General features: G+C 59.2%; 1 protein-coding gene across 1 annotated transcript; it reads right to left on the bottom strand.

The window, feature by feature from the left end:
• Positions 1–1474: 1474 nt before the first annotated feature.
• Positions 1475–9041, bottom strand: KMT5C (lysine methyltransferase 5C). Its single transcript, XM_079908448.1, has 9 exons — positions 8927–9041; positions 7049–7183; positions 6715–6880; positions 6239–6348; positions 5245–5408; positions 5066–5085; positions 3228–3364; positions 2960–3120; positions 1475–2664 (listed from the first exon to the last, which is right to left on the bottom strand). Exons 2-9 carry the CDS (start codon positions 7156–7158, stop codon positions 2165–2167), a joined length of 1368 nt encoding a protein of 455 aa, XP_079764574.1. The 5' UTR covers positions 7159–7183; positions 8927–9041; the 3' UTR covers positions 1475–2164.
• Positions 9042–12791: the final 3750 nt, after the last annotated feature.

Here is a 12791-nt window from a genome sequence, read left to right as displayed (position 1 = left end):
ACCACTAAGGGGATGCTACTGGCAACTCGTGGGTGGAGGCCTGAGAGGCCACTCCTCGTCCTGTGACACAGGATTAGCAGCTCAAGACAGCAGCAGTGTTGAGAGTGAGAGACCCCGATCACTGGTTCCTAATCTTCGTGTTTTGGGTTCCAGACACTTTTGAGAGTTGGATGAAGGCTCTAAACCCTCTGCGCCAAGAACACGCCTGTGAATACGCAGTTACTACATTTGAAATGGGATTCCAGGAGGTTCTTGGAACCTCCAATGTCCATCCAGGCTAAGCCTCCTTACTCTGCTGTCATATTTGCCGAGAAGCCATGAATTTCTGCTTGTCTAGAGGGACAAGTTCTTTAGCGACTGTGTCAACCATCTCTCTTCATTCTCTTCGTTACCACTTGCTGACTGGGAGGCCCTCTCCCTCATTTTTAACCTGAGGGAGAAAACTAGGAGGGTTCAGTAGGATTTGCATGGAAGAAAGACACATTTTCTCATTCTGAAAGGGATGAAGCAGGCTATACATAAATAATATGAATTTTAAAGTAAAAAAAAAAAAAGTTACCTGCTTTGAACTGTCCCCATCCCCACCCCCAGGTCCACTGTGGAAGTGCCCCTTCTTGGGCCATCTCCTTGGCCCACCCAAGTCTTCCTGCAGCCTCTCCATGTGTGTTCACTCCCTCTTCTCAGCACCCCCATGTCCCTCATGCATATGGCCTGGCCTCATCAGCCTCCAGGGTAAACTTTTCCAAGGCCGGTCGACATGGAGGACATAAACTGGGGCCTGAAGCCCACACACGACCCTCAGACGTTCCTGGCTTGTCCTCATGAAATGGCTGTGAGGCCTCAATGAACAAAAAAAACATATCCACAAGACGCTTTGCAGCGGGTGCCTAGTACCAGGAAGCACTCACTGATTGTAAGCTGTTAGTATTTCCTTCTGTAGAATGGGGGTTGAGGTGAGAATTAAGAGACGATGAGGGGGAGTTCCCTGGTGGCCTAGTAGTTAGGATTCTGGGCTTTTACTGCTGTGGCCCGGGTTGAATCCCTGGTTGGAGAACTGAGAACTGAACTGGATCAGAAGAAACAAGAAGATTCACTGTCCTGGCCTCACAGAGCCAGGCCAACCGAGATGACACACGTGAGATCTGGGAGGGGCTCTGACTTCAGACAAGGGTGATCTGGCCCCAGGTGACCCGGGACAAGTCACTCTAATTGCTGGATCTCACTAATCTCATCTGAAAAATGGGGAGACTCCCCACCTGGGTGAGAAGATGGGACTGAAAGCGTTCTTTATGAGCACAGTTTGCGCCTCTGTTCTTGGCCATCCTCAAAGCCCACTGCCCTTCCACCCTTCCAAAGCTTTCAGCGCCCAAAGTCTGGGCTGCTTCCTCCCGGTCTGGTCTCCCCAGCAAGGCGGAGGGTCTCACCCTCCCAACGGACATCACTTCAAAATGTAAATCAAGATGAAATGCTTCCCAGGGCACTGCTTATGACAAGGTTTTAATAAAATAAAATAGAAAGTTCAAGTGCTTCCAATCCCCCAACATACCCCATTCTGGCGTGGGGGAGGGGAGGGAGCCCCCACAGCCCAGTAGCACCAGGGATAGCACCATGAGAAAGATGAGGTCGCACCGGCCTCCCTGAGACCCACGGGGGTGGTGGGGACATGCCCCTGGCCACCCCCTTGTCGCCCCCCACCTCAGACACAGAGCCGAGAGCACACTGACTCCCCTCTGTAGGGCAGTGTCTAGGGAACGCCAGCCCATGTCAGTTCCACCTCCTCCCGAGGCCTGGGCTTCTTTGGAGAAGCCACGGGGCGGCCCCCACCCCTTATGGCTTTGCTCCCTGGGCAGGAGAAGGCGGGTGGGGAGGGAACAGCTCCTTCAGCCCTGAGGCTGGGGCTGGGGTGGGAGGGCGGCAATGACCAGGGCTCCCTGCTAGGATGGGGGTGGCTCAGGGGTCAGCAGTCACGAAGGGTCAGGGGTCAGATCCCCAGGGGGTGTCCAAACCAACCCGCCCCGGGGGTCAGAGCTGTGCTGGGGTTGAAAGTCAACGCCCTCCCAGAGGTCCAAGAGCTCCTTCTGGAGGTCGGTTACTGAGAACTCAGGGCAGAGGGGACCAGGAGGGACGCCCTCCTCTCCCAGCCTGGGCCTCCCTGTCCAGCCCGTCACGGCCCATCACCGTTGACATCCAGGTCAATGGAGCCATGGCTGACCACGAGCCGCAGGCGCTTGGGTGGGGAGAAGGGGGCAAAGGCAAGGGCCTGCTTGGGGATGGGGATGGGGCCTGGGGTCCCGGCGGGGACGGGAGTGGCAGTGGCAGGCGGGGCCGGGGCCACACGGCTCAGATCCACACGTACCACGTAAGGCAGCCCGTAGCGCCGGGCCCAGTGCCAGTCCTGCTGGGGGGCCCAGCGGGCACGGGCGGCCGGCCCCAGAGCCACTAGGGCCTCCGCCTGCAGGCAGCAGTGGGGGCCACAGCCTCCCCATCGGTGCAGGGAGACGCGGGCAGCACGGAGAACGGGGGGCGCTGGGGCCCGCCGGGGCTGGGGGCGTCGGCGCCTCCGGGGGCGCACCCGGAGCTGGGGCTGAGGCAGCCACTGGAGCCAGAGGGGTGAGGCATCGGGGCGGGCGCCGCAGGGCGGGGGGCGCAGGGGCTGGCAGGCAGCTGTGGAGGCCCAAGGGAGGGGAAGTGGGGAGAGAAAAGGGCAGCTGTGTGAGCAGGGCCTCTTCAGAGGGGAAGAGCTCCTCCTCAGGCCAGCCGCCACCCCCCCCCACCCCTGCCCAATGCTCTTCAGAGGGGGACAGATGAAGAGAGGATGTTCAGGAGTGAGGTCCTGTCTGGGGGACCAAGTGGGGGTACCAGGAGGGACAAGACGAGAGGAGGGCAGAGAAGGGGCTGGGGCTGGGGGAGCAGCTGATGAAGACAGGCCAACAGGACAGGGTCCCCGCCCCACACTCACCGCAGAACAGGTCCCGGCGCAGCGGGGGTGGGTGGGCACAGGCCCGGGGGCCATCCAGGCCCTGCTGCAGCCGCCGCTTCGTCTCCCGGAGCTCATACTTGTCCATGGGCCGGGGCGGCAGGGGCTCCTTGGGCTGCAGTCGGAAAGCTCCTTCGCCTCTCCTAAGGATGGGAGGGAAATAAGGAGGGAGGGAGGGGTGGGCCCTGAGGATGCACTTCTGGTTCCCAGGATCCCAGGGACCGTGTCCCTTCCTGCAGGCCATCCCCACCTCTCGCAGGTGTAGCATTCACAGTGCTCATTCTTTTCACCGAAGAAGCCTTCGCCGTAGAAGCATGTCACCTCGTCCCCTGGCTCGATGTCCCGGAGCACCTTCACGCAGGCTGCGTTCCCATCTGCAGGTACGAACTAGGGGCCAGGAGACTCAGCGCCCTGTCCTGGGGGTGGCCTGGCCCCACCCCGCCTGGCTGGCACCCTGGCCTCAAGGGTCCCCTTAGGATGGGCAGCGCCGGGAGCCCGGGGAAGAGCCCTGCCCAGGGCCTGCCCTCAGCATGCACTCCCTGACCCTCCCCCGTTTTGCTGGCTCCCACCCTCCCTGCAGGACATGACCTAACCAGCCTCTGGCAGCGCGCACAAGAACTGCTCCCTCCAGCACTCCTTCTTGGGCTCCTCTGAGACACCCTGCCAGCCTGCACCTCAGTGGCCGAGATGTGCGCCTCTGCCTGGCTCTGCATCCTGCCCTCCCCGAGGCCTGTGTCCACCCCGCAGCCCCAGTCCAGGATCGCCACCCCTCTCGCCTGCCTGCTCCTGACTCCAAGCTCCCCATTTGGGAGAGGCAGCACTCCCATCCATCCATCTGCCCGCCCACCCATCTGTCCATCCTAGCCTGACACACACCTGGGAGTGCCCCTGGCCGCCCGCCCACCCGCCTGACGCCAGGACAACTGGCCGGCACCTCCCGAGCGGGCAGTGTTGGGCGTCCTCTTTCCCTGCCTCCCTGAGACCCCAGCTGCCCCTCATCACCTCCTACGCAGCTCTGCCCCAGGCCACCTGCCAGGGCCACCCCTGAAGCTCCTAGAGCAGCGGCACCAGGGCCTCTGAGAACCAAGCCCCCTTCACTCACCCCGTGGGAGCCTCCACGGGGCAGACCCAGCTCATGCTGACACACGAGGCGGGAGCTACTGTGCCTCCTCGCTCTCCGGTGTGGCGCCTCCCCTCTGAGATGCCCTAAAGCGGCCCCATTTGCCCTCAACACCTAGAAAAATCCTACTCCTCCTTCAACGCCTAGCTCCAGCGTCACTTGCATGCAGCCTGCGGTTCCACACCACGTGGTGGCTGACCCCCACCTCACCGAGCTTTGCTTGACTCTCCATCCTATCCAGCGTCTGTGCCCCGAAACCCACGGAACAGTGTGCAGAGTCACAGGACGCTGACACACACCCAGCCTTCACAACTGTCCCAGGAGGCAAGTTCTCCCCGTTTCCCATCCGAGAAAACAGGGCCAGGGCAGCAGAGCCAGGACTCAAACCCTCCCCACACCCCTGGGGTCCCAAGGGCGGCCAGGTGAGCCCCACACTTGGCAGGGTGCACACCCAAGGCCTTACAGGGGCCACCTCCCCACAACTCTTCTCTCTCACTGCTCCGTGCTCCACACGCAGCACAGGGTGGGGGGTGGCCTCCCAGAACCTCCTATCGGAAAGAGTCCTTGTCCTCCAGGGCAGCGCTTGCTCTGACCCCACCCCAGGAGGCCCTCCCCAGCCTCCTGCTATCACAGCTGCCGTGGGTGTCTCCCTGGGAAGCCCGGGGCCCATGGCACAGGCAGGGGCACTTTGTGTCTCCCCATCACCACAGTCCCGCCAAACTGGCCCAGCCCCCCGCCCAGGTTCAGAGAAGGGAGAATGTGGCCAGCAGGTGGCAGCCTGGGTTCCAGTGTGACTTTAACCAGAGCCCCTCCCTCCTCTGACAATCGCACAAGCGCCAGTGCTGCACAGCCAGGGGTGGGAAACTACTTTGTCAGACGGGGAGACCCGGGACAGTTTCTGGCTATTCGCCGAGCAGAAAGCCCCTCCCTCGTGCCCATTCCTGCGAACGGGGGTCCCCAGGTCTCACCTTGCAGTTGGGTTTGCAGTCTGGAGCCAGTTGGGGGGTCGCGGGGAGAGAAGAGAACTGGGTCAGCGAGCCAGAGAGCCGGGGCTCAACCCCTCCCCCGCTGGCTCCTCGCACCACCCCGCCCCCGGCCCCGCCCCCACTGCCCCCTCCGGCCCCCCCAGCCCCCTCCTCGTCCCCACCGTGGTTGATGAAGGCGGCCGGGCCGAGCCACAGCTGAGCGCTGCGCTTGCGGGTGGAGTACATGATACTGAAGTCATTCTCCCCGGCCCTCAGCAGCCCCTCGTCCGCCTCCCGCAGCTCTGCGATGCAGCCCACCAGCAGCTCCAACTTTTCGTTCTTTTTCCTGCCCAGAAGCCAGGTGGTGGGTCTGTGAGCACCTCCCTGACCACCAGTGCTGGGGACAGGGGCCCCTCATCCCAGGCCTCCGGCGGGAAGAATCGATGGGACGCACCAGCCACCGCGTTCCAGCTCCCAAATCTGAAATTCACCCACCGTTGCCTCTACACCTGCGCAGGCGCGGCACCCTCCACCTCCTGAAAGCCTGACCCGCATCCTCTCCCGCTCTCGGTTCCTCCAGCCTCCAGTGCCCACTGCCTCGGCCTCTCGCAGTCCAGTCCTGCCCGGAAGTCCCCACAGGCGCCCCCGCACTCTTCACTAGACCCTTTGGCTCATCCTTCGGGCCTCAGCCTAGGCCTGGCTCCCAGGAACACTCTCAAAATTCCCGGGCAGGCTCAGGACTCACTGAGCAGCTGTGGTCAGCCCTGTGTGCTCACTCAGCTACCACCTGCCTTCCCGCTAGAATGTGAGCAGTGGGCAGGGTCCTCTTGTTCACGGTCCTGCCCCGTACCCAGCAGCGATTGCTACGCAGCAGGGGCTCCAGTGGGGATGAAAAAAAAGACAGCACAGTCCTGGGTACAAGATCAGTCCTTTCTTGGCAGCCCCAGAGAGCCTGGGTCTCGAGGGGATCACATCTCCCAGCAGGGCCGTGGTGGGCCAGGAGGGTCTTGGGGGACCAGACCCGGCCTCCTTTCTCTCAACACAGACATCTTCATGGCCCTGTCCCGAGTGTCCAGTCTCCTCCAGAAGGGAGGGGGTTTCCTCCCCCAGCAGCCCCCAGGGAGGGATGCCTCCTGTCAGGCCTGGGGCCCTGGGAGGCATGTTCTGCCCTCTTACCAAGCGCGGGTAGACACAATCTTGGCTCCATTTGTCTCCATGGAATAACGGGTACAGGGCAAGATGGTGAAGCCGCTTTCAGGCAGGAAGGCTCGGAGGTAGCGATAGATCTGGGGGAGGTGAGGGGTGGCAGGGTGAGGACGTGGGGCAGGGTCGTCCTCGGCCCTCTCTCCTGGGTTCTAGTCCTGCTCTGCCACTGACTCGCTGTGTGGTCTCAGGGAACTCACTTCCCCTCTCGGGGCCTCAGTTTCCTCATCTGTCAAATGAAGAAGTTAGACTCCATCTTAGAGGGCCCCCCAGCTCTCCTTTCCTAGGATTCTCTGAGCCTTGCCTCAGATGGTCCCAATGGCTAGGAAGTCAGGGAGTCCCAGGGAACTGTGCTGAAGGTCTGCCCGGCAGGGCGGAGGACCCAGGACAGGCAGAGGAGACGGGGAGAACACGAGGGCCGAGGGGAGGGAAGGGAAGGGCTCCCTCACGTGGGTCTTGAGGGCAGCCTCCTGCCGCGGGCCCCGGCTCTGGAAGTAGTGGGCCATCCAGCCTCCCAGCGTCAGGGCCCGGTACGCAGCCTCCAGGTCCCGCTGCCTCAGGAAGGCCTCCAGCGCTGAGCGCAGGTGGTGCTGTCGCCGCAGGGGGGGCACGGGGCTGGGGGAGAGGGCACGCCTGGGTCCCAGGGCCTTGGCCTATTCCCTCTGGGCCTTCCCAGGCCCCACCCCCACCCCCACTCGGAGCTGAGAGGAGGATGGGGCTGAGGGGTGGCAGTGGAAGGAAGGGGTCCCGAGCCCTCGGTCGCCCTCCCCCAGGTCGCCTCACCTGACGTTCATCTTATGGGTGCGGAAGCCGAGGTAGGGGTCCAGGACGAGGCTGGTGGCGAGGTCGTCATTCTCACACAGTTCCCTGGCTGTCACTCTGTCGGGGCCCATGGTGCCCCAGGCACCATGCTGCCTCCTGCGGAGAGTGGAGAGCTCAGGGCAGGGGCAGGGGCGGTGCCCCGGGCGTGTGCCTGCTCTATGTCACTTATAGGTTGTGTGAGACTTAGGCAAGCCCTTCAGTCTCCTCATCTATAAAGCAGGGAGAAAAGCAATACTGACTTCACAGGGCTCTCGGTGAAGATGAAATGCAACAAGTGCTTCTGACAATGGGGAGATCCCCAAAGAAATGCTAGCCACCATCGTTAGTAGCTGCGTCTCCTCCAACCACCTATGACAGCCCCGCCACGTGCACACACACTCGCAGACCCTGTGCGCACACGCAGATTCCCCAGGACCCCCATACACACCACACACACACACACACACACACACACACGCAAACGTGCCAACTGGCTCACGGAAGGCTGATTAATTGGCAGTCTGGGATAACCCTAAAGGCTTAGTCCTGCAGGAGGTGGAAGTCAAGGGGGACCCAGCAGCTCCACCTCTGGCCCTCACCAAGGAAAAAGCCCAGGCTTCCTGCCCAACCAGAACTGCTTGTTCCTCTGCCCATCCCCACTCTCTCCTGGCCTTGGCCTCCACCCCCATCCCCAGCAGCCCTTGGGAGTCCTCAGAAGGCTCTGGGTGAAACCCCAGGCAGCCCGACTCGGAGGCGGGTGAGGGGAGGGAGAGCAGAGGAAGGATCCCAGCACCTGCTCTCTCTCCAAGGATTCCGGGGGAGGGAGGGGCACAGAGGACAAAGCGGGGGGAGGGGGGGAGAGAAAAGGAACGGTGTGGAGAGGCAGAAGAGGCCCATAAAAAAAGAGGAGAAAGACGGGGATTAGCAAAACGAAACAAAACAAGCCTCCTAACCCCGACTGCAGAGGGCCCGGTGGGCACCGACACCACGGTGCTTCAGGGAGAGCAGATGGGGGACGGCGAGGAAAGGGGAGCTGGAAAGAGATCAGGAGCTAGAGCAGCTGGGAAAGGGGGTCGAGAAGGCACGCAGGCTGGGGATAAATAAAGAGGGGGCGCTGCGGGAAGGCGCTGGGACAGAACGGAAGCTGCAGAGGGGCAAGCGGGTAATACGGACACCACAGGGAGGGAGCTGGGGCAGGGAGAAGGGGCGGGGGTGCCTGCGGGGGAGACCGAGGGCTGCGGGAAGGCTTGGGGATCCAGGGAGGACCCCAGGAAAGCTAGCAGGGAGACCAGGGGTCCAACGAAAGTAGAGAAGGACCTGGAGGTCCACCAGGGAGGGTCCTGAGATGGTATAGGGGGACCTAGGGGTTCCAGAACGGGGCTTGGAGAAGCAAACAGGGACAGGGGCAAGTCCTAGGGATCCAGGGAGGAGCACAGAAGAGCCGCGAGAAGAGAGCCTGGGCTCCAGGGAAGGATCTGGGTAGACAGTGAGAATCCAGGGGAAAGGCCTGAGGTCCAGAGGGAAATTAGGGGAAGCAGACAGGAGCCTGGGGAGGCAGGGAAAGTGCAGGAGAAGGGCCTGAGACCCAGGGAGGGGAGTGTAGAGTCAGAGGGCGAGCTGAGGGTCCAGGGAAGGGCCTGGAGCGCGAGAGCGGGGCCTGGGTAAGGAAGCACAGGAAAGGGGCTGGGCGCCGAGAGCAGCCTGAGGCTCGCCGAAGGGCCAGGAGACGTGGGCGCCTGGACACGAGGAGGGGCCGGGCGGGGAGGGGGACAGTCGGGGCTGGGGACGACCGGGAGCCAAGGCGGCGCGGGGCGGGGGCCGAGAGGGGGCTCAGAAGTCGGGCCCCGCGCCGCCCCTCACCCGCTTCTCCTCCTCCTCCGCCTCCTCCTCAGGCGCCCGCGCTGCGGCTGCCACCACCTCCCACAGCCTCCTCCAGCTCTCTTCAGACACGGTCGCCGCGCCTCCCGTCTGCCCAGCCGGGCCCGCCTCGCAACGGCCGTCACGGCCTTCCATTGGCCAAGGTCGCCGCCACTCTTCAGTCGCTCTGAAGCTTGCGCCGCTCCCGTTGGCCGGACTCCGCTCTGCCCCTCCCTGCCCGCCCCACGGTCAGCGCCCCTAAAAAACTCCGCGTCGCCCTCGCTGCTGTTGAGAGCCGCCAACTGCACCCAGTGGCTGCCGCCGCTGTCCTTCCGGCGCTGCCATGGAGACGTATCCCCGCCCACGGCCCAAAGTCGACGCCCTCATTGGCCGAAAGCGCCGTCGCTCCGGGAGAAACGCGGGTTTGGGTCGGGTTATTTGGGTCCAAGTGGAAAGAGGGCGGGTACCGCCTGCTCCAGAGCCCGTATGTGATTGGTTGGCCTTGGAGCGACTCATGCTTCCATTGGCTAAGGTCTCCGCCTGTCACCATAGAGTCGCGACCTCCCTGTTCTTTTTCTGTGGCGAAACCTTCGACCACCAGAGGGAGAAAGCAGGGGAGGACGGGAGGGGGGGTGAATGCGCGCGCACCTCCTTCCCCCCGCCTGTCTGGGCCAGCGGTTGCCAAGGCGACAAAACTTTATTGACAACCCTGCCCGGTACAAAGGGCTTTTCGCTCTCTTCCTCATTCCTAGACCACCTTCTCTTCCCCTAAATAACCTGTTTAATTTTGAGTACCCACAATACACTCTGTGGGTGAAAGGGTCAGAAAGAAGGAGATTGATAGGTGGGGGCTTTGAAGAAAGCCCTGACTCATGGGGAGCTCCCATGGGGCACCCCCCCACGCCCACAGTTGAGATCACCCCTCTGCTCCAGTCCTAGAGGCAAACATAATTAGTAATTCATCATAATTACGCCCAGAATAATAGGCCCCACACTTGGAGCAGGCGGTCTTTGTTTTGTTGCCGGCTGTATATCCTGTGCTCTTGGAACAATGCGTGGCACGGAATAGGTGCTTCATTAATTTGTGCTGAAGGAATGAATGTATGAAGCTGGTTTCTGCAATCCTTCACTCTGTGACTTTGGAGAAGTGGCTTGCCGTCTCTGGGCCTCAGGCTCGCATCTATAAAATAAGGACCACACTGGTCCCTCTTTGAGCGGTCTTCCTTAACACCCTCCTAGGTGTCCTTCACTCGTGCTTCCAGGCTCCCACCCTCTGTTCTTTCCCCAGCTGGGACTATCCCCAGCTCGGAGACACCCCCAACCCAGGTACCCCCACCCCCATAAGGATGGCTATAGCTCCGGAGAAGAGATGCAGCCTCACCCGGAGAAGGGGAGCCAGCAAGCGGAGAGGACCCTATAAAAAGCTCAGCTCGGGGCTTCCCTGGTGGCGCAGTGGTTGAGAGTCCGCCTGCCGATGCGGGGGACACGGGTTAGTGCCCCGGTCCGGGAGGATCCCACATGCCGCGGAGCGGCTGGCCCCGTGAGCCATGGCCGCTGAGCCTGCGCGTCCGGAGCCTGTGCTCCGCAACGGGAGAGGCCCGCGTTCCGAAAAAAAAAAAAAAAAGCTCACCTCAACTGAAACAACACTGTAAATCAACTAAATTCCAATAAAAATTAATTTAAAAAAACAAAAGCAACAAAAAAACTCAGCTATTCGGGAAAGTCCTATCAGCAGGTCTGAATCTTAAAAGTGCAGCCCTGGGCTTCCCTGATGGCGCAGTGGTTGAGGATCCGCCTGCCAATGCAGGGGACACGTGTTCGTGCCCCGGTCCGGGAAGACGTGCCGCGGAGCAGCTAGGCCCGTGAGCTATGGCCGCTGAGCCTGCGCGTCCGGAGCCTGTGCTCCGCAACGGGAGCGGCCGCAACAGTGAGAGGCTAGCGTACCGGAAAAAAAAAAAAAAAAAAGTGCAGACCTTCCACCAGAGGGTGTACACCCTAGAGAAATTCTCAAAAATGTGAACAAAAAAATAAGCACAAGAATACTTGCGACAAAAATTAAAAAAAAAAAAAAAAGAATACTTGCGACAGTGGTGTTCGTAAGGGTGAAAAACTGGAAGCGGCTTAAACGTCCATCACATGAGGCATGAATTAAATGGATCATGGTATCTTTACACAGGGGAACACCATACTACAGTGAAAGTAGGTGAACCAGCACTCTGTAAATCAACCTGGACAACCCTAAAGCATGCTGCTAGTTGCAGAAGTTTACATAGTCGAATGCACGCAGTTTTAACACACATAAAACAGGGGTTGTGTGTGGACGCATGAAATTATACACAAACTTGCATGGGTATGATAAGGGACGGGGGAGTCCCAGTGGCGACCTCTGTGGGCAGAGCGGAAGGGATGCAACCAGGAAAGCTACTCAGGACATTGTTATTTGTAATTTTTTTGTTTTTTAAGCCCGGAGGTGGAAGCCCTGAGTTCATTGTATTCACTGTCTGTTCTTTTTCTACGTGTCAGAAATATTTCATAATACAAATAACATTTTAACACGCCAATGCCACTTCCAGGATTTTATGCTAAAGAAATAACTGGACAAGTGTTAAAATATTTAAAGATGTTTGTCTCAGCATTTGTTGAAAAAGCAGGAAAATAGGAAGAGCCGTAATGTCCAGCCGTAGGAGGTTGGTTGGACCGATTACAGCATATTCGCAAGACTGAAGAACAATAGTACCTAACAGTTGCTGAGATCTTAGCACACTCCAGTCACTTTGCAAATAGTCCTGTGAGGGAGGGGCTGTTATTATCCCCATTTTACAGATGAGCAGAGTGAGGCTTTCCAAGGAGGTGTAACTGGCCACCACATTACAGAGTTTGTACTCTCAACCCCTGCTGCTACACTGCCCGGACAGGATCCAACTGGTTCTCGACCCACAGATGACATAAGAGACACCTCGGAAAAATGAATAAATCTCTGACACATGCCACAACACAGATGAACCTTAAAAACATCATACTGGGTGAAAGGAGCCAGAGACAAAAATTCACATATGGAGTAATTCCATCTCTATGAAATATCCAGAATAGGTGAATCTGGAGAGACAGAAAACAGATCTGGGGAATTCCCTGGCAGTCTAGGAGTTAGGGCTCCATTGCTTCCACTGCAGGGGGCATGGGTTCCATCCCTGGTCGGGAAAATAAGATCACACATGCCTCAAAGCGGTGTGGGGCGGGAGGAAGCAGATCTGTGATTGCCATGGGCTGGGGAGAATGGGGAGTGACTGATATTGGGCATGGGGTTTCCTTTTTGGATGATGTTCTGGAACTAGAGAGCGGTGATGGTTGCAAAGCATCGTGCATGTGCATAATGCCGTTGAATTGTGCACTTTAAAATGGTTAAAATGGGGTTTCTTTGGTGGTCCAGTGGTTAAGACTCCACCTTCCACTGCAGGGGGCACAGGTTCAATCCCTGGTGGGGAAGTTCCGCATGCCCCGAGGTGAGGCCAAAAATAAATAAATAAATAAAATGGTTAAAATGGCAAATTTGACATTATGTATATTCTACCACCACCACCCCCCGCAAAAAAGAAAGAAACTCCACCAAAAAACAAAAAGAGAGAAAATAATAAAGAATCACCTAGAGAAAGTAGTGAAAATATAGATTCCAAGGTTCAGCCTCTTGAGAGAGGCTGGTCGAATATTCAATAATTAATCATTTCAGGATGTTGCTGCCCAAAGTGTAACCATAGACCAGCAGCATCAAGCAGGATTCCACGGGTGCTTGGTAGAAATGCAGAATCTCAGACCCCACCCCGACCTCCTAAATCAGAATCACCCAGACTGGCGATTGGGACGTTCCAGAACG

The sequence above is a fragment of the Stenella coeruleoalba genome (assembly GCF_951394435.1).
Source record: "Stenella coeruleoalba genome assembly, chromosome: 20".
Lineage (NCBI taxonomy): Eukaryota > Metazoa > Chordata > Mammalia > Artiodactyla > Delphinidae > Stenella > Stenella coeruleoalba.
This window is presented reverse-complemented; position numbering and strand designations above follow the sequence as displayed.

Bases quoted from the DNA above. Each gene is read 5' to 3' on its own strand.
- KMT5C (XM_079908448.1), bottom strand. From the start codon at position 7,158: ATGGGCCCCGACAGAGTGACAGCCAGGGAACTGTGTGAGAATGACGAC. The intron at 5,086-5,244 runs GTGGGGACGAGG...AACTGGCTCCAG, and splicing joins GGCCGCCTTCATCAACCACG to ACTGCAAACCCAACTGCAAG. The intron at 3,121-3,227 runs GTGGGGATGGCC...TCCCATCCTTAG, and splicing joins GAATGCTACACCTGCGAGAG to GAGAGGCGAAGGAGCTTTCC.